The 18,719-nt window shown below is 29.9% G+C and overlaps 2 protein-coding genes across 8 annotated transcripts; both read left to right on the plus strand.

Annotated features, from left to right (window-relative positions):
- Positions 1 to 997: 997 nt before the first annotated feature.
- Positions 998 to 11,435, plus strand: LOC145180538 (nucleolysin TIAR-like). 2 transcript variants are annotated; one of them, XM_090082649.1, is made up of 13 exons: positions 998 to 1,128; positions 2,588 to 2,622; positions 3,701 to 3,821; positions 4,036 to 4,134; positions 5,173 to 5,233; positions 8,635 to 8,722; positions 9,159 to 9,234; positions 9,338 to 9,434; positions 9,772 to 9,858; positions 10,009 to 10,096; positions 10,558 to 10,633; positions 10,811 to 10,960; positions 11,086 to 11,435. In XM_090082649.1, the coding sequence occupies exons 1-13, from the start codon at positions 1,123 to 1,125 to the stop codon at positions 11,275 to 11,277; spliced, it is 1,176 nt and encodes a 391-aa protein (XP_089938775.1). In that variant the 5' UTR covers positions 998 to 1,122; the 3' UTR covers positions 11,278 to 11,435. The 2 variants fall into 2 exon arrangements, with proteins under 2 accessions (XP_089938775.1, XP_089938776.1); XM_090082650.1 differs by lacking the exons at positions 998 to 1,128; positions 2,588 to 2,622; positions 3,701 to 3,821; positions 4,036 to 4,134; positions 5,173 to 5,233 and adding an exon at positions 8,974 to 9,006 and having other exon boundaries at positions 8,706 to 8,722.
- A 244-nt stretch (positions 11,436 to 11,679) lies between these two features.
- LOC145199439 (transcription elongation regulator 1-like) lies at positions 11,680 to 18,407 on the plus strand. 6 transcript variants are annotated; one of them, XR_016451005.1, is made up of 18 exons: positions 11,680 to 11,847; positions 12,421 to 12,660; positions 12,745 to 12,917; positions 13,081 to 13,304; positions 13,614 to 13,730; positions 13,881 to 14,054; positions 14,475 to 14,523; positions 14,603 to 14,777; positions 14,965 to 15,173; positions 15,290 to 15,440; positions 16,016 to 16,056; positions 16,332 to 16,496; positions 16,795 to 17,058; positions 17,194 to 17,397; positions 17,471 to 17,554; positions 17,688 to 17,785; positions 17,991 to 18,048; positions 18,174 to 18,407. XR_016451005.1 is itself a non-coding variant. In XM_080074308.2 (17 exons), exons 1-17 carry the CDS (start codon positions 11,725 to 11,727, stop codon positions 18,315 to 18,317), a joined length of 2,625 nt encoding a protein of 874 aa, XP_079930434.2. In that variant the 5' UTR covers positions 11,680 to 11,724; the 3' UTR covers positions 18,318 to 18,407. The 6 variants fall into 6 exon arrangements, 1 of the variants encoding a protein (XP_079930434.2); XR_016451003.1 differs by having other exon boundaries at positions 17,194 to 17,370; XR_016451004.1 differs by having other exon boundaries at positions 16,016 to 16,496.
- The last annotated feature ends 312 nt before the right edge of the window (positions 18,408 to 18,719 follow it).

Below are 18,719 nucleotides of genomic sequence, written 5' to 3' on the forward strand. Positions count from 1 at the left end.
TAAAGCAAACCTTTAAATGTTAATTGTTTCAAGCATTTATACCGCCCCGTTCACACGCCCCGTTCATATAGAATATAAATAGATCCGTTTATAGGCAGGAATCCCTGTAGATGCAACTGTTCATAATCTACTTTGAAGTAGTGACGAGCTCTTTGTTTTTAAATCAAAATATAGTTAAAGGTACTTTATTAAGATTCATGTTTGAAATAAAACTTTGATAAAATGATTATAGATAAAAACTGCTTTTACAAAGTGTAAAACGTTTACTTTCAAAAATCTTATATAAAAATAAACAATAAACAGATATCGTATTACTTCGTGTAAAAATATCCTGGGAACGAGCACGGTAACGTTTGAGAAGCTTTAATTTTCATAAGAAATTAAATTATAAGGAAACTAAGAAAATATATGTCTCAGACCGCATTTTTTTATAATTTATTTTACAAATTTCTTAAAATCATATAAAAAAAAGTTATAAGTAGTTCTTAGCATCTTTTTTTCTACTCCAGTCTCACTTTCGTTATCAAACGTTATCAAACATTTTTCTTCCGATTTGCATACCCCTATCTAATATTGATTTTGCATGCCTCTATTTGAAATTGTGTAACTTTTTTTTAGTTTTGAAAAAACAAAAAGTATGTGTACGCAAGGGGGGTGGGCGTGGGGGTTTCTGTTCACCATTTTATTAAAGCTAGGTCAATTAACTATTCTCTAGAACGTTTGCGGTGCTATTTCATGAACATATTTCATGAACATATTTACTAGTTGGCGCCATGGCATAGACCATCGATTTCATAGATTAAACTTAGTTTCATCACAAAAAAAAAGTAAATTATGGATTAAAAAATGAGGGAGAAGTAAAGCGTAATCATGTTAACTTAATATTTAATATTTTCTCATTTTTCGCTGTCTTGTCGTTTTTATCTTAAAACTCAGCGACCAAGACTTAGCGATTTATAAATGACGTCACTAACAAAAAAAAAAAAAAAAACGGCCTGAAGACCGCACTAACACTATGCGTCAAAATAAGTAAACCACCATTACAACCTGCAGAATACTCTAATATTCAAAATTATACTTTAGTTGTAGCAATATATAAAAAACAGAAAGTCTTTCAATCAAATGGAGGTATGAATGTTTAACATCTCAAACACAATTAATTGTATTGTATTTCTTCTATGATAAACTAAATTCAGCTAAGTTTACTAAAATTAAATGAAATGCAGTGTCACCTAAACGATGTGAAAAATTATTCGGGAAAGTTTAAGCAGGCTAATCGAGGGCAAATTTATTTCATAATTCTTTTCATGAATTTGATTTTTTTTTATAAACCAATACAGATCTTGCTCAACAAACAACAAAATGTTGTTCTCATCAATCTTCTGTCATTTTATTTTTTGTGCAAAAAGAATTTTGAAAAACAGAATAATTTCATTACAATTAAATTCAAAACATGACTTTTATAAAATTTATCCACAAGATGATTACCACATTTTAGTTTCAGCATACCACAGATCAAATTAACTGGTCATTACATATGGACTTATTTTACCAGTAAGCAGACTACTTGTCCAATCAATGCACTAGAGGTTAAATGTTGTTTTTTGAACTGACAATATAATTCAAGATGTAAAACATCAAAATTGAGCAGAAGCAATTGACTATTAAAGTTGCTTTTATAGATGTGACCTTTTCAAAACTATAATTTGAACAGATAAAGTTAACACTGATGGTCACTAATTTTATCAAATGACTAGTCGTACCTTGCATGAAGTAATATTATTCTATAAACATAGGTCAGAAATATGGCATAATATTTAAGTTTCAATACAATATAATCATAGTTTAGTATCATCTTACCTGTTAGTAGCAGGATTAAGGTTAGTAGTTCTCCTATTTACTATTTCCAGTAGATTGAAACACCAATTAACATGTAACTCCTATATGTCAGTCATATTTAGACATTTCATGGTCATAAACTGCACTGAGTTTACCTGGTCTATGTTTATTTCAATATTCTTAATTCAAAATTAAAAAATATTTTGGTGGCCAAGCATTATAAAAATACTTCCTATAACTGTAAAAAAAATTTTTTTTCCATTCAACAAAATGATATTGGTTTTTTTCCAATAGATAGTTTTAGTCATTAGTGTCATAGCTGTGAAGAGTCCAGAAGCATAGGTTGTAATGTGAACTGATAAATTACTTACCTGATTGATTTTAAATCTGTTGGTGCTGAAAAAACTAAGAGCAATAAAAACAATCTTAAGATACCTTACACTTCAGGCTTATAATATTTATATGTATTAAGAATTTTGGCTCATTTCTGTTTTACACAGATAGGCAAAATATTATTCTACTGTTTAAATAATATTGTAAGCTGTTTTAAAATATTTTATAGAAAATTAACTATTTAAACAGCATACAAAATTATAATAATAGTATTGTATGACGTTTAAAAATATTTTATAGAGCATTAAATATTTTCAATAAAATTATTATTGGTTTAAACTTTTATTTGTTTAAAACTTAAGCACCTAAAAGCTGCTATAAAACACCATTTTCATTAGTTGTTTTTCTATTTTAGCCTTCAGATGTACCTGACACTTCTGCAACAATACTGTAAGTATTTTTAAATTATTTGAATTCCATCAATATCATTCAATGTAATATAATCCTTAGGTTTGTCCCTGAACAGAACACAAATTTGGAATATTCCTCTTAATAAAATGAGTTTCTTATCAAAAAGTAACTTAGTACTATTAGTTTTTAAGATTTTAGGGCTTCTAGTACTAGTTAATTATAAATGTATTTCTTATTTTAAAAAAAAAAAATGCATACATATGTATTCATGTAAACTTAAGAACTAATTAGTATTAGATGAAAAAATTTAAATTGGTTAATTAACATCTTTAAAATTACAAAAAGATTTTCTGCACACATTAATTAAAGGTTGCCTTGACCTTTAACAAAAACAAGTCAGTAGCACACCTCTGTTTTTTTTTTTTGTTTTTGCTAGAAGAAGGGTAGAATATAAAGTTACTCTGTTGCTAGATCAGATATAGTTTTTGTAGAAACTCATTTTTACACATGTATTCAATTGTAAAATAAAAGGCCTCTCTAAAGCTTTAATTGTATTTTGGTAATTTTTTATATATTTAACTTAATTTACTAGTTCACAGCAACTGGGGCTGGGTTGTAAAGGCTAGTTATGAACCTGTAAATAGGAAATAGCCATTCTTATCTTTGTGCTTCAGAAATGATAAACTCAATGCTGTTTCTTTTACATGTGCACACATACTTGCATTTCTAAATAGTATGTGTGCTTGTTTGTTATGATTCAAGTTCAAGTTTCAGTTATAAGTAAACTTGTGCTGTAGTATTGGGGAAATTCAATAACATTCATAAAAAGTTGAAAATGTTGCAGATTCAATTTATAAAAATGATTGAGATTTGAAGTTTATAATATACAGGGTTTTTGAGCCTCCAGCTAAAATGTAAGTCTCTGTAATCAGCCTCTGACTTTGACCTTCCAAACTCTGAATGTGCTTATTTCTTTTATCTTATTATGTTGGAAAATAAGTATTTTTAAGAAGTAGAAGCATATTTATTCATACTTTTTAAGTTATCCATACTATTTAAAATTATTCATATTTTTTTAAAAAATAATTTAAAGATTTATCTAATTGTGTTTTCATAGATATGTTGGAAACTTAGACAAAAGAGTAACTGATGTAATGATGTTAAACATATTAAGAGCAGGATTGCCCCATGTGAAAGACAAAATCTTATCTGCAAAGATGTTTAGTACTGCTGATATTGTGAGTGACAAACGCCAAATACTTTCTTGCTAATGCTTGTAAGAAAATGTAAACAGTTTAAGCATCTTCATCTTGAGAATCCTTTTTATTAGTAGTTAATATTTTTGTCAAGTTTTATAATCAGAATTTACAATCAGAATTGTATTTTAAGTTTGTATTTTCAGCATAAAAAAGTTTTTGTTCAAAATCAGTGGTAGTATTTTTATATTGTTAGACACAAGGTCTGGAAGGCTATTGCTTTATTCAGTTTCAAGACAATAACACAGCTTGTCAAGCTATGACCTTTCTTAATGGAAGAGATTTTTGTGGAAAAGTAAGTTTTTTTCTTTAAATATTTTGTCTTTTATAATCTTCAAAATAAGTTTTTTTTACAGAGTTGTATAAAAATATTTAAATTAGAAGTCATGCATAAAGCTGTAGTCTAGAAAAGATTTAAAATAGAACTCGCCTATCCTACCTAGTACAAATAAAAGTTTTGCCATTGGTTCGGTTTCAGTCGGTTTATAATAAAGGTTTTTGTTTATTGGTAGTTTGGTTTTAATACCTTAATTCAGATTTATCTGTATTAATATAGTAAAAATTTATTCAACATTTTGACCTTTTAAAAAGTTAAGTTAATGCTCTTTGATGTAATATGTTCCAGAATTTATTTTTGAGGAATTCATTTTGAAATTTTTTCCATTAAAGGTTACAATTTGAAAATAAAATTTTTTAACATTTCCACTTTCATTCACTATGTTAAAAAAATAAATTAATAAAACTTCATTTTCATTTACTTTTTTTGGTTATATCAACAGATGATGATGTTAACGTATAGAGATACCATTATTGTGTATGTTGTGGGAAAAGGTTGAAAATTGTCCTGAATATTGCCTACTTTTTCCAAAAGGGATTACAAGTTTTAATAACTATATTTCTTAAACTTGTCTTGCACTCTTTTGGATCTACTTTTGCAAACACAAATTGTCCAACAAACGAATGGTTGATTGGAAAAAAAATTGTTAAATTGCAGTGAAAATTCTATTAGGTTTTTTTTTTTTTTGTTTTTTTTTTTGTTTTTTTTGTTTTTGAAATAAGTAAAGGTTTATATAAAGGTAAAACCAATAAACAAGAAAATTTGCAAAAATTGTATTTATAAGTGCTCTTTTTTTTTATTAACCTGCGTATGTACTTTTTTTATGGCAAATAATGCAATCACAACCTCTTTTGGTGCAACTGTTATCTAAGATTTCTGCTAAAAACTTTAAGCTTGAGCAAGTCTAAAATAGTTATTGCTAAAATTTTTTTTTTTTTTGTCTAGAAAAACTTTAATTTACAAATGGATTCTAACATAAAGTTTATTTACATTTAGAAGGTAAAAGTAAATTGGGCAACAAATTCAACTAATGGCGGCTTACCCAAAGTAATTGGTTGTAAGTTCTTTTAATCTTTTAAAATAAATACTGTTTTTCTTGTTGTTAATGTCATTAATCTAGAGGCTAGTTAAAAATGTAAAACCCAATTCTTGTTTCTAAAAAGGATTTTAAGTTTTGATAACTAGGAACTTGCACTCTTTTGCAACTCTTTTTAATTATAAGGTTTACACAATAAACAGCTTGTTAATTGATCTTTTTGATTATAGGATTTACATAGATTGTTTAGTTAACCTTTGGCACTATTAAATCTCAGTAAAATTCTTGAACTTCAAATTAAAAAGAAGGTTATTTAATGCTAGCACAAAATGTACTCGCAGAAAATCAACTCATTCAGTACCACCATATTAGTTGGTTAAGAAACATTACAGGGCAATATACATTAATAACCTCCTATTCAAACTTTATTTGTACCACTTTCATGTGTGGTCGTTTCATGTCAATACAGCCTCTTTCTAAAAATAACCTTTTCCACCAGCTCTAGAAATTAAAGAAAGTATCTCCCTTATAATCAACCCAACTACTTTGATTTCAATCCTAAAGTTTGAATAGGAAAAAGAATATTGAAATCAACTTCGAAATAAAGTTAATCTATTTCTTTAAAAATAGACTTTAGGGACTTATTTTTGTATAATTGAAAACCCGCATGAAATGAAAAAATAAAGAAAATTTTCCACAACCTAAGCTAAGCTTTGACTACCAGGTCCTAAAGTTAAGCTGGTAAATCTTTCAAGACACACACTTCCCACTCACCTTCATTAATTTAACAGAAAAAATTTGTGTCAGTGTTATCTTGCCATCCACAATTTAGTTAAGGAGGGAGAGAATACCATGAAGAACTTACAACTCATCATAATGTAATGGCACTCATTTAAAAACTAACCAACAAACAAATTTTATAAGTCAATGAAAGTGAAAAGTCTATAAAATCTTCTCAATTTATTCAAAACACTATGTAGCACTATGAGCAAACCAATAATTTGATTTCAAACTCAGTAACGTGTAAGTGGAAAAAAAAAAAAGATCATGATAATTAATGACTGTAAATTAAAAAAAAAAAAAAAGGAAGAAAAATAAAAGAAAACCAAAACAATAAAAGTCTACATTCAAATTCAATTCAATCAATAAAATTGAACTCAAAGTGACTTTATTGACTTCCTTGTACATGAAAAACATAAAGAAAGTTATAATCTATAATTCAGCAAATCATTAAAAAAAAAAAAAAAAAAAATCTGCTATCACAAAAGATCAAAACTAATACTTAGACATCTAAATACAAATACAATCCAAATACTCTTTTTAAAAAAGTTTTTAAACAGGAACAAAATAAACATTTAATGCTACTAATTTATGCCTGAGCATCACCAAAATGTCATCTGCAAAAAAACTCTGATTATCTTCTCTTTAAAGCTCATCTTATTTACTAAAGATTACTAAACATAATAACATCTCATCACCATTTAACAATAATCTTACATAACACTAATGTATAGGGAAAAGGGTGGCATTGAAAAGATGGTCAGCTCAAAATCAAATAAATCAGATTAATCACCAAAAGATCAGCTGCAATAAAACTCTTATTATCTTAAATACTTTGGCAGTCGAAAAACTGTGGCTGGAGATTTTAGCTTTGATTTCCATATTGGTTACCAGCTTTTTTGTGCAGTTTTATCAGACTTTCCCTAAAAGAAAAAAAAAGAAAGCGGAAAGAAAAGGTCAATTGTTTTAGCAATTCTTTCAGTGGGTAAAAAAAAAATGCCAAGAAACAAGTCTTAGTGAAATTTTTTGTAATGGAATAAGTTTCAAGGATTTAGCTTCAGCATTTGTTATAGGAATAAAAACCTACCATTTTTAACCTTCAAGCTTTTGAAGCTTAGAAATGGTAGGCACAGTTCAATTTCTTGTTAAAAAGTTGTGTTATAAATTGAAAAAGAGTAGCAATAAGATGATTTAACATTAGTTAAACATAGAATCTCTTATTTCTTGACGCTCCTGATAAATGTAATATTTTCTGAACCTCATACTTTCACTTCTTCTAGTAATCTTTTTACATCTGTTTTCATATTAGCACATTGATAACTATAAGATCCCATTAAACTTTCTTCAAGGAACAGCTTTCTATAAATATTTATAAAATGTGACAAGTGTAAATGTTATTAATCAAATAACTATTTAGTATGATATAAAAACTGGCAAAATTGAAGCTGTTCTATTAGGACATTTATACATGACCAGATTTAAGTGCTTTCATCTCAATCTTACAGTCTCATTTTGTTTCATTTTGATCTGAGCCTAAGCAATATATATGTGTGTGTGTGTGTGTGTGTGTGTGTGTGTGTGTGTGTGTGTGTGTGTGTGTGTGTGTGTGTGTGTGTGTGTGTGTGTGTGTGTGTGTGTGTGTGTGTGTGTGTGTGTGTGTGTGTGTGTGTGTGTGTGTGTGTGTGTGTGTGTGTGTGTGTGTGTGTGTGTGTGTGTGTGTGTGTGTGTGTGTGTGTGTGTGTGTGTGTGTGTGTGTGTGTGTGTGTGTGTGTGTGTGTGTGTGTGTGTGTGTGTGTGTGTGTGTGTGTGTGTGTGTGTGTGTGTGTGTGTGTGTGTGTGTGTGTGTGTGTGTGTGTGTGTGTGTGTGTGTGTGTGTGTGTGTGTGTGTGTGTGTGTGTGTGTGTGTGTGTGTGTGTGTGTGTGTGTGTGTGTGTGTGTGTGTGTGTGTGTGTGTGTGTGTGTGTGTGTGTGTGTGTGTGTGTGTGTGTGTGTGTGTGTGTGTGTGTGTGTGTGTGTGTGTGTGTGTGTGTGTGTGTGTGTGTGTGTGTGTGTGTGTGTGTGTGTGTGTGTGTGTGTGTGTGTGTGTGTGTGTGTGTGTGTGTGTGTGTGTGTGTGTGTGTGTGTGTGTGTGTGTGTGTGTGTGTGTGTGTGTGTGTGTGTGTGTGTGTGTGTGTGTGTGTGTGTGTGTGTGTGTGTGTGTGTGTGTGTGTGTGTGTGTGTGTGTGTGTGTGTGTGTGTGTGTGTGTGTGTGTGTGTGTGTGTGTGTGTGTGTGTGTGTGTGTGTGTGTGTGTGTGTGTGTGTGTGTGTGTGTGTGTGTGTGTGTGTGTGTGTGTGTGTGTGTGTGTGTGTGTGTGTGTGTGTGTGTGTGTGTGTGTGTGTGTGTGTGTGTGTGTGTGTGTGTGTGTGTGTGTGTGTGTGTGTGTGTGTGTGTGTGTGTGTGTGTGTGTGTGTGTGTGTGTGTGTGTGTGTGTGTGTGTGTGTGTGTGTGTGTGTGTGTGTGTGTGTGTGTGTGTGTGTGTGTGTGTGTGTGTGTGTGTGTGTGTGTGTGTGTGTGTGTGTGTGTGTGTGTGTGTGTGTGTGTGTGTGTGTGTATTTTTTATGATTTAAACCTATGTCACTATCATGCTATATTCTATTTTAGCTAGTATAACAATTTTTGTTGGCGATCTTGATGATGATCTAACAGACAGTGAACTTCGACAAGCCTTTGAGCCATTTGGTGAAATACTGTAAGTTTTTTATTGTTCCATTTACTGAAATTTTCATTTAAACCATCCCTTTTCTCTATTTGTCATTCCCAATTTTCTTTTCCCGGAATCCCGAAAAATATGCACAGCAGCCGTGAATTAAAGTTTTACATGAAGGCACTTTCATTAAGTTATTTATGTTTGATGGTTGAGTGCCAGGGTAGAAATGGTGGCTGGTTTATCACCAAGCACACCTTAATGTGTTGACTAATATAATGATATATATATTGTAGATCAAACATCCAAGACACCTGAGAACCCGTTGAGTAAAGAGTTTTTACTTACTTTACTATTTTCCTTTTTTTTACCTTTTTTCCACCCATTTTCATTTTTCAGCTTTTTTTTTTTCCCTCGTGTTTGTGTAGGTATTGCAAAAAAAAAAAATTTTTTAAATAATAATTCTATACATTCATTACAGAAATGCAAAAGTGGTGAGAGATGCAGCCACTGAAAAAAGCAAAAACTATGGATTTATTTCATTTACCAATAAACCAGTAAGTTGATATTTTGGTATTTTTTTTAAAAGCATACACTTAGTAACAGTAAAAGCTTTCAATTTCCTGGTTGCTTAAAAGTGTGAGTAATGCTTTGTTATAGGATGCAGAAAGAGCAATAAGAGACATGCATGGAGCTATGTTAAAACGTCGTCCAATTAAAACTAACTGGGCAACTAGGAACCAAAGTACAAAGCCAAGTAAGTTAAAATTCTGTAATACTTTTAAGATTTTTAGTCAAATATTCTAAAGATTTATTCATAGTTCAACTGCAGTTAAAAAACAGAAATAAGAGCATTCATCATGGTTTTATATTCAGCAAAAAATTATAACTTCTATTATGTGAATTGCCTATTAGTTTTTAAAAATAGAAAAAAAAAAAAAAAAAAAAATACAAATATAATAATAAAATAAAAATTATTATTATATTTGCCAGGGTACTTAAAAATAAAAATTTCACTCTGATTTTATTAAAGTTTTATTAGATAATATTTTTGGTGATTTTATTTACCCAGTTTTTTAAAATTAACCATTTAGATCAACTTGATTATGATCAAGTCTTCAAGGAGGTAAGCGAAACAAACTGCACTGTGTATGTCACCAATCTGCCTGATAGAATATCAGGTAATGTTTTATGGTTGTAATTGATTTGTTTCTTTTTAATTGTTTTACATATGATAAAATTAAGCCAACTTTGTGTTTATTGATGAGTTAAAAATATTGTGGTTTCAACTTGACTATGATAAAATACATAGAAGTATGTAAATCATTTAGAGGAAGTGTTGGTGAAACATTTTGAAGATTGTGGAAAAATTGTTGGTAGTCCTAGAGTATTTGATGGCAAAAACTTTGCTTTCATCAGGTAGGCCTTAATGCAAAGGTATTTTGACTATCAAAATTGTTAAAACAAAAAAACAAAAATTTATAAAGGAAATTATTTTGTAATTTTTTTAAATGAGATTTTTTTTTGTAACCTTTTTAATAAGATCACATAGGGTTACTATGAAGTTTACTTACAAACATAACAAACAAACTTTATTAGCATTTTAAAGCTTATTAGCAAGAATTCTCTTCACCAAACTCTTTCAATTAAGTCTGTGGTTTAAATCCACACCGCTCAAGAAGACCATGACCATTAAATGATATATGGCAGGTGTTATGCTACTTTTAACAAGTTCTTTTTTTTTTTTTTTTTTTTTTTTTTTTTGTTCAATCAAAGATTTCAATAATGTTCATTTCTTAAACTTTTAAATAGATCTCAAATAAATGTTTATCAAGTTTTTTTTGTTTTTTTTTTCTTAATTTCATTACTTGTTCATCCAGATTTGAAAGCCATTCTGCTGCCACTACTGCTATTGTTAAAGGAAACGGCTCAGAATTAAATGGCGCTATTTTAAAGGTAATTTCATATTTTTACATTGAATTTTACTTCTTATGATATTAAATAAAATTTTGCTTTTTTTTTTTTTTTTTTTTTTGTAAGATTAAATAAATTTCCTGCTGTTAATTTTTATATAGCTATATAAAAAAAACAAAATGTCAACCCTTTCTAAAGTGTTTATTTTTTATCTTTTAGTGCTGGTGGGGTAAAGATTCAGAAACTCACCAAGCTGGTGACAGCTATCATCAAAGGTTTCAGCATCACCAACAAAGTCTACAACCCCAACCTATCACTGATCAACAAACATATGATACCTTACAACAGCAACAAATGCAGCAATATATGGTTAGTTAAAAATATGTTTAACAGCTTAAGTGATAAGTTTACTTATTTAGTAAGAAAGTCAAAATTTCTTTAAGTTAACTTTTACTGATTTTATTAAATTAAAATGTCTCTTTAAATTTCATTAGTATAATGCCTACTATCAACAACAATACTATCAATACTGGATGCAGCAATATCAATTGATGCAACAACAGGGTGCTCAAGGAAACTATTATTACAATCAGCAGCAGCAGCAACCCAGTTATACACAGCCACAAGCTGCATACCCACAACAGCCAGTGGGGAGTGCAACTTTCCAGCAGCCAAATCAGCAGTAGTTAATTTTTATGTTCCTAATGGAAATAAGGATGGGAAAAACTGTACAAAATATTAAGAAGCTAATGTCTCTTATTATAATGTAAATGATGTCAATAAAACTTTTGGTTGTAATTTTACTATCATATGAAATAAAGTGTAAATAGGAAATGTTAGCAAAGATTGTTGTTTTTACTCCTTTTTTGTTGTTTTTCATCAAAAAATTTGATTTTAAAAACACCGCATATCTGTTACACTTTTTCGACATTTTACAAAATGTTTATGTTTTGAAGAGTTAGTTCTTGCACATTATGAAGTTAACTACAGAAAAACTCTCATGGAAATATTTTTTTTTAAAATAGTTGTAATTAATATACATATTTATAATGAGAATAATTATTAAAAGCTATTGGTAGTTTTAAGACAAAGGATTGTTATATAATTGTTTACATTTTAGATAATATTAAAATATGTCAGAAGAAGAAGAACCAGTTGTAGATAGTTATAATGGTTTGATAACTCCTGCAATCACACCCGCAATTGGACAGTCTTCACTTCCAATAATGCATCCTGTTTCTTCAGCATTTCCTAATGTAAATATATATTTTTATTTTTAATTTGTAACCAGATGTGTTAAGATTGTTTCAGGTTCATCACTCATACGGACCTAAAAATATTTGATCATAAAACATCAGTTACTATAATATTATACTTTACTTCTTAAATTATGGTATTAAACTTTGTTGTAATGTAATATTATAATTTTGTATTTAGCTTGGTAAATATTATTTAACTTCTCTTTTACTGTCCATTTTTGTTGTGGTTCTTGTTGTTATCTTACCAACACTGTATTGAAGATTTTTTTCAATATACAAAAGCTTACCATCTTTTTGTTACATACAAATGTCTTGTTTGATATTTTTGGAAATCTATAAAATTATCACTTATAATGCTTAATCTATCTGAATAAAAACACTCCTAATGAAAATTTAAGAATTCATTACTAAACTTATTAAAATCTGATACTAAAGGTTTGTAAACATCTACTTGTTTTTAATGATAAAACATAATTTAATCATAATTATCATAATTAAATTATTTTAGCTTTAAATGATTAAATCATGTTTTAGGTAATTTTTTTAAGTTTTTTTTTTTTAATGTTTTAGTTTGCTCAAGGTTTTCAACCTACAATCCATCCACCGTTTGTTACACTACCATCTCAAAATAACACTACTCTACCAAAACCTCCTATCTTTGACAAAGAGGGTCAAATCTGGCTGGAAGCCTGCTCTGCAGAAGGAAAGGTTTACTATTTTAATGCTAAAACAAGAGAAACAAGATGGACAAAACCAGAGGATTTTGCAGTAAAATTGAATGAGGAAGAAAAAACTGATGACCCACCTGAAGTAAGTTTTTTATTTGCTGTTTGGAATTTCACTTTTTGTTCTTTGTAAAAGTTTTATAACTTTTGCAAAATTCTACTATTACAGAAAATGGAGATGGAAGACAGAAATGTTGCTGAAAATCCAACCCCTGATCCTATGGATCCAAAAATTACACAGCAAAGTCAACCACAGCCTACTGGAATTCAGTTTACACCACAAATTTTGCCAGGGATGCCTCCACCGTTTGTACTGCCTCCAATGATGCGTCCACCACCTGGGTAACTGTTTAAGGGTTTCATTTGTGTCTCCATATATTTAAATATTTTACCTTCTTTTTTATTTTATTTTATTTTTCACTTTCTTTAGTAAAAAAATAATTCATATTGATGAATTGTATTTAGTAGTGTCAAGTTTTTTGTATAATAATTTTAAAATCTTAAGAATGATGTTACCTGGATTTCCTGGTGGGTTTCAGTCTCGCCTTCCACTTAGCATGCCACCACGTTTTCCTCCTCCTCCTGCTGGATTCCGCTTACAACTTGAATTTGTACCAAAAACTATTGGTGATTGGACAGAGCATAGATTACCTGATGGTCGATTATATTACTTTAACAATAAGAGTAGAGAGTCCAAATGGGAAAAACCGCTTGAGTTTTCAGAAAAGTGTCAGTATATTTTTAATTTTATTAAGCTTCAGAAATCCTAAAATTAGTTTTTATTTATTGCATAATATTGTGAAAGTTACCAAAGTTATAAATAAAATAAGTGTAATATAAAAATTATATATAAAACTCTTTATTGAAGTTCTACAAAAAATTCATATAAACTTATATTTGGGCCTTTTGTTATGCCAAAGCAAAACTTTTAATACTATTAAGTTTTGTTTAGTGGGTGAGTAGCTTTACACATAGCAAGAGTCCATTCATTTGTAAAATTGTTTAGAAATTATATATAAAGATTGCATTTCATTATAGTTACTGAGAACAAAGACAGCTTAGCAAAAACTGAAAGTGTCAACAAAGAAGAAAGCCCTAAGACTGATGAAAATAGCAAGAAAAAACCAGTGGCTTCACGACCTATTCCAGGGACAGGTTGTTGAATTATTTCAATAACATTAATAGTGAGGTTTCATAATTATAAGTTCAAATGATTATTTTTCTTAAACAAAATGTAAACCTTTATAAGTTTAATTTTGCATAAATATTATAGATGGGTTTGTAACTTTGAATCCATTTTTAAAGGTTGGCACCTGGTGTGGACAGGTGACGGAAAAGTTTTCTTTTTTAACCCAGTATCTAAATCATCCATTTGGGAGCGACCTAAAGAACTAGAAAATAATTTACAAATTGATGAAATGCTTCGTGAAGGACCTGAGCAGAAGGAGGAAGAGAAAGTAGAGCCTGTAGCAGATAACAGTATGATAGTTATTTATGATAAAAGTCAGAATAACTGATTTTAAAATATTGTTTAACATGATTTTTTAATGTCCCAATTCAAAGGACTTTTATCTGCTAACAAACTTTAGTTCTTTATCATTGAGAAAATTCTGTTGAATAACATTTATAACAATGATAAGATGATTTTCTTTTCAGTAATTTTTATAAAGAAAAAACTTCTTGTTTTTGTACCATTTAAATTTTTATCTACAGAATTAGACAAATCTTACTAGCAGATGATGGTTACCTATGTAACTACACATGCAATTTTTTTTTTTCTTGTAATGATACTATGCCTATGACCAATCCTTTAAATAAGTTATTCTTGTGAATAAAAGGATGTCAAAGGTATTTTAAACCCTGCACTGTTAAAATTTTTATTTTCTTTTTTCTTTAAAGAAGAACCATTGGAAAATGAAAATGAAGAACCTTCAGTCAAGAAAACAAAGTATGATAATAAATTCTTTATTTTTATTCTAAAAGTATATGAAATTGCTCAGTTAAATATAGTTTTGTTGTTGTTGTAGACTGGATGTTGAAGATGAGAGTGTAAAGCTTCAACAGTCTGCAGAAGAGGAACAAAATGGCAAAGAAGAAGATGAAGAACAGGCTAAACTAAAACTTGAGGCTGAAGTTAAAAAAGCCATCATTCCTCTTGATGAAAGAATGATTATGTTTAACAATTTACTCAGAGAAAAAGAGGTTCAGAGTTAATTACAAGTTATTTTCTGTGTGACATGTAACTAAGATCAAAAATTTTTAAAAACAAAAAAAACTTATCAACAAACTTCTTTCAAATTCAGATTTATTAATGTTTAATATTTAATCTGGTTATTTTGATATTTTTTTATTTTTTGAATAGAGAATATATGAAAAAAGGTTTCTTTAGGTTTCAGCTTTCTCCACTTGGAATAAAGAACTACATAAGATCTTGTTTGACCCAAGATACTTATTGCTAAACATGCGTGAAAGAAAGATTTGTTTTGATAAATACGTCAAAGTTCGAGCTGTTGAAGAACGAAAAGAGAGAACGCAAAAACTAAAAGAAAAAAAAGAGGATTTTAAACATTTATTAGATGAAGCTGTTGCCAGTGCTAAGTATGTTTGTTTTATATAAAGAAAAATTGAGTTAATTATTTTAAAAACATACTTAACAATTTTATTTAATTATTAAAAGAAGCACTGAGTTTTTAGAGTTAAAACTTTTTCCTTAGACTGACCTTCAGTGATTTTGCATCAAAGCATTCTAAAGACGAAAGATACAAAGGAATAGAGAAGATGCGAGATAGAGAGTTGTTGTTTAATGAATTTATGATCGATTTCCGCAAATATGAAAAAGAGCGATTGAAAATCCGCGAGGAGAAGGTAATAAATATATACATAGCTTGAGTGTCATGAGTGTCCCGTCTAAAACAATTTGTCTTGAAGAACTGATCAAGTTTTTTGTTTTATCAGGCTGTCATTCAAAAGTTAAAACGTTTTTTCAATGCATGACATGTAATTACTCCACAATCATTTCTTCAGGACATGCATTAAAACCAGCACATGCAAAAGAACTTTTTATATTTTATTGCAATTGATTGGCTTTTATTTGTCAACAAAATGATAGAGTCAAATGTTCTGCTGTTTCTGTTTGGCTTTAATGTTGTTGATGGCGGTTGTGAGGCGTGTGAGAGAACGAAAGTGAGAGAAACCACAGTATAAAAAAAAATTCTAACAAGCATTCTCCTTTTTTTTCAATTTTTTTTTTTGTGTTCCACACTCTTTGCTAGCAACTCTAAATTATACTTAAATTCAAGATTGATAGCATTTTTTTTATTCTATGGTTTTAATAGATTGTCCTTATTTTGACATGCATATGCATCAGAAAATTTCGTTAATCTTCTAGATATTATATCTGTGTTATAGATGATCTTTTAACTGATTTGTTTGTCACATAGCGCAAAGAGGTTTGCAGGATACTTTGTGAATTGAGTTGAAGGTAATATTTTTATGTTTACAACAAGCGCTGCTAAAAATTTCTCCTCCTGATTTTATACTTAATTTTGCAAGGCGTTTTACTTTAACCGGGCTAATGAGCTACGATTCTGCACAGCTGGCTGCATGAAAAAACTTAATGGTGATGCAGGTTTGAAAAACAATTTTTTTCACACAGGTTTTTATCAGGTTGTTGCTTCCAAGATTTCGAACTCATTTAAAGGTAGGTCTTTGTAAAATTCCGATTGGTCAATATATATTTATTGGATTGTTCCTTAGGTTCGTGTTGGCTTTTTGGAGTTACTTGGAGAACTGAATAATTTAGAAGAGACTTCTCAGTGGAAGAAAGTAAAATCCTCGATTGAGCATGATAGAAGATACCAGCTTGTAGGAAGTTCAACAAAAAGGGAGCAGTGGTTCTACGATTACTTGAAAGATATTAGTGTAAGATGTGTTTTTACAGAAGATCATTTTAATGGGCTTAATTGCAAACATAATTCTTAAATTGTTGTTCATTTAAATTGATTTCCTTTAGTTAAATAAAAGATTTAATTTCTTCAGTTTTTTTTGGTTAATTTATGGTTCTAACTAACAAAGTTCAAAATTAAATGAAGTTATACTGAGCAATTAGTTGCCCATATCCTTGCTACCCTTTTGAAAAACGTTATTTGCAAAGCTCCTTATAATAAATATCAGAAATATGTTTTTTTTTAAATCTCTTCTAATATATTTTAATTTCCAGACAAAGCGAACACGTCCAGACACAGAAAAGGTGACAACAGCTTATGAATCTCAACATCCTCCGGTTAAAAAATCTCCATCGCCTGCTCCGCCTGTTCCTGATGCAGTCACAGAAAGAAATGATCGCATTGAAGCCAGCATACGGAAACGAGAAGCTGAAGTAAGAGCCCATAAAGAAATAATTGACAAAGATAATGAAAAAGAAAGGGGGTTCCATCTACATGAAAAGGCCACACAGCATTTCAAAGCTCTGCTTGCTGATATGGTAATTTTTACTAGTTATCCCCCCTCTGGAACCATTTTAAGTATTCTTTTAGAAGCTTTTAGCTGTCAATCTTTTTTATTATAACGAATTTATAATTTTTTGAACCCATTCTATTTACGTATATACTTAATTCAGGTGCGTGACACTCACTACTCGTGGAAAGAAACGCGTCGCTCACTTCGCAGAGATCCTCGCTGGGCAGCTTTAGATATATTAGATAAAAGTGAAAAAGAAGGTTTGTTTAATGAACACGTGTTTGGGATAAAAGAAAAGAGGAAGAAAGCTTTTCGGAAAATGTTGGACGAAGCTGACGTAATTAGTTCATACTAAATTCTTCAAGTAACTAAGTTTTATGTTGTTCCCGTTGGTTGATAAAAATGTTTCCAATTTTTTTAAACGCATTTTTTTTTAGATACCGTTAGATGCTCACTGGAGAGACGTGCGAAAGAAAGTGAAAGATGACCCCAGATATGCAAAATTTGGGACCAGTGAGCTTGTAAGTTTTAAAACGTTTTATTTCTTTTCATTTCTCAAAATCACTGCTTGAATAAGGTTTTTGAAATCACTTCTCAATTAAATTACATTTTTTGCATCGCTACTCCTAGCATGAATTCCTCTTACTGTTTTAGAGAGAGGAGGAGTTTGAAGCGTATCTTCGTGAACGAGTTACAGCAGCTCGCACTGACTTCAGAGAACTCCTTCGCGAAACTAAACTTATTACATACAAGTAGAATTCATTAAAAAAATTTTCCCTTATTCTTATTTTCCTTATACTTATTTTCCTTACATTTTGTTCACAAAATGTAAAATTTTAGGATAAAATGTCAATTACTTGAATTTCAGACTGAAAAAAAAAATCTTTTTTTTTTTCCTTTTAGTTTATTCGCTAGAGTTAATCGCAATTTATTTTTAATAGAATGTCTGAATTTTAGATCGAAAAATTTATGCGAGGAAACGAATCACATGAGAGATATTCACGAAATATTGAAAGTAAGTTTGATACTTTCGTCGAGAACTTTTTCATTTTATAGATAAGTAGTCCTGAAAATGGATGTTTTGTTGTAGATTTTGATTTATATGCACGCGTTTTTTATAGAATTCATTTATTCTTTTAGAAAGACAAGCGTTATGATAACATGGCTACTTTAGAAAAAGAACGCGAACGTTTGATTATCAGCCATATTGACGATCTTCACAAAAGAGGGCCTCCGCCACCACCTACTGCAACTAATCCGTCTGCAAGATACAAGAAAGATTGAGTTGCTCATATAAGATATTGATGAAAGACTTTTTTTTTATTTTCTGTACTATCTTAGTTAAGTAAGAAGAGAAATTCATGTCTTCTCAAATGGGTGGATAACTCATTTTTTAATAGTTAATGTATTTAAGTATTGCATGTTTGTAAAAATACGTGGATGGTTTTTTTCACCATTTGCGTTGCAGAAATAAAAAAACCTTAAATTTGTGTTTTTGGTTTTTCCAGTACCTCCACCCCTCCCACCTCCCTACCCTAATGATTAAGCGCGGGAGGTACTGAGAATATTAGAACTTCGGTTTAAGAAGTTATGCTTAACTGAGACCTTATTTCACAATATTGATTTTCAATATTAACATAAAAACTGTATATTCTGTTATTTAAAAACAACATTTTACTCCGTAAG

This window comes from Hydra viridissima, unplaced genomic scaffold (assembly GCF_058129835.1).
Source record: "Hydra viridissima isolate aposymbiotic clone 2 unplaced genomic scaffold, HvirCarnegie_v1 scaffold_3, whole genome shotgun sequence".
NCBI classification, from domain to species: Eukaryota; Metazoa; Cnidaria; class Hydrozoa; order Anthoathecata; family Hydridae; genus Hydra; species Hydra viridissima.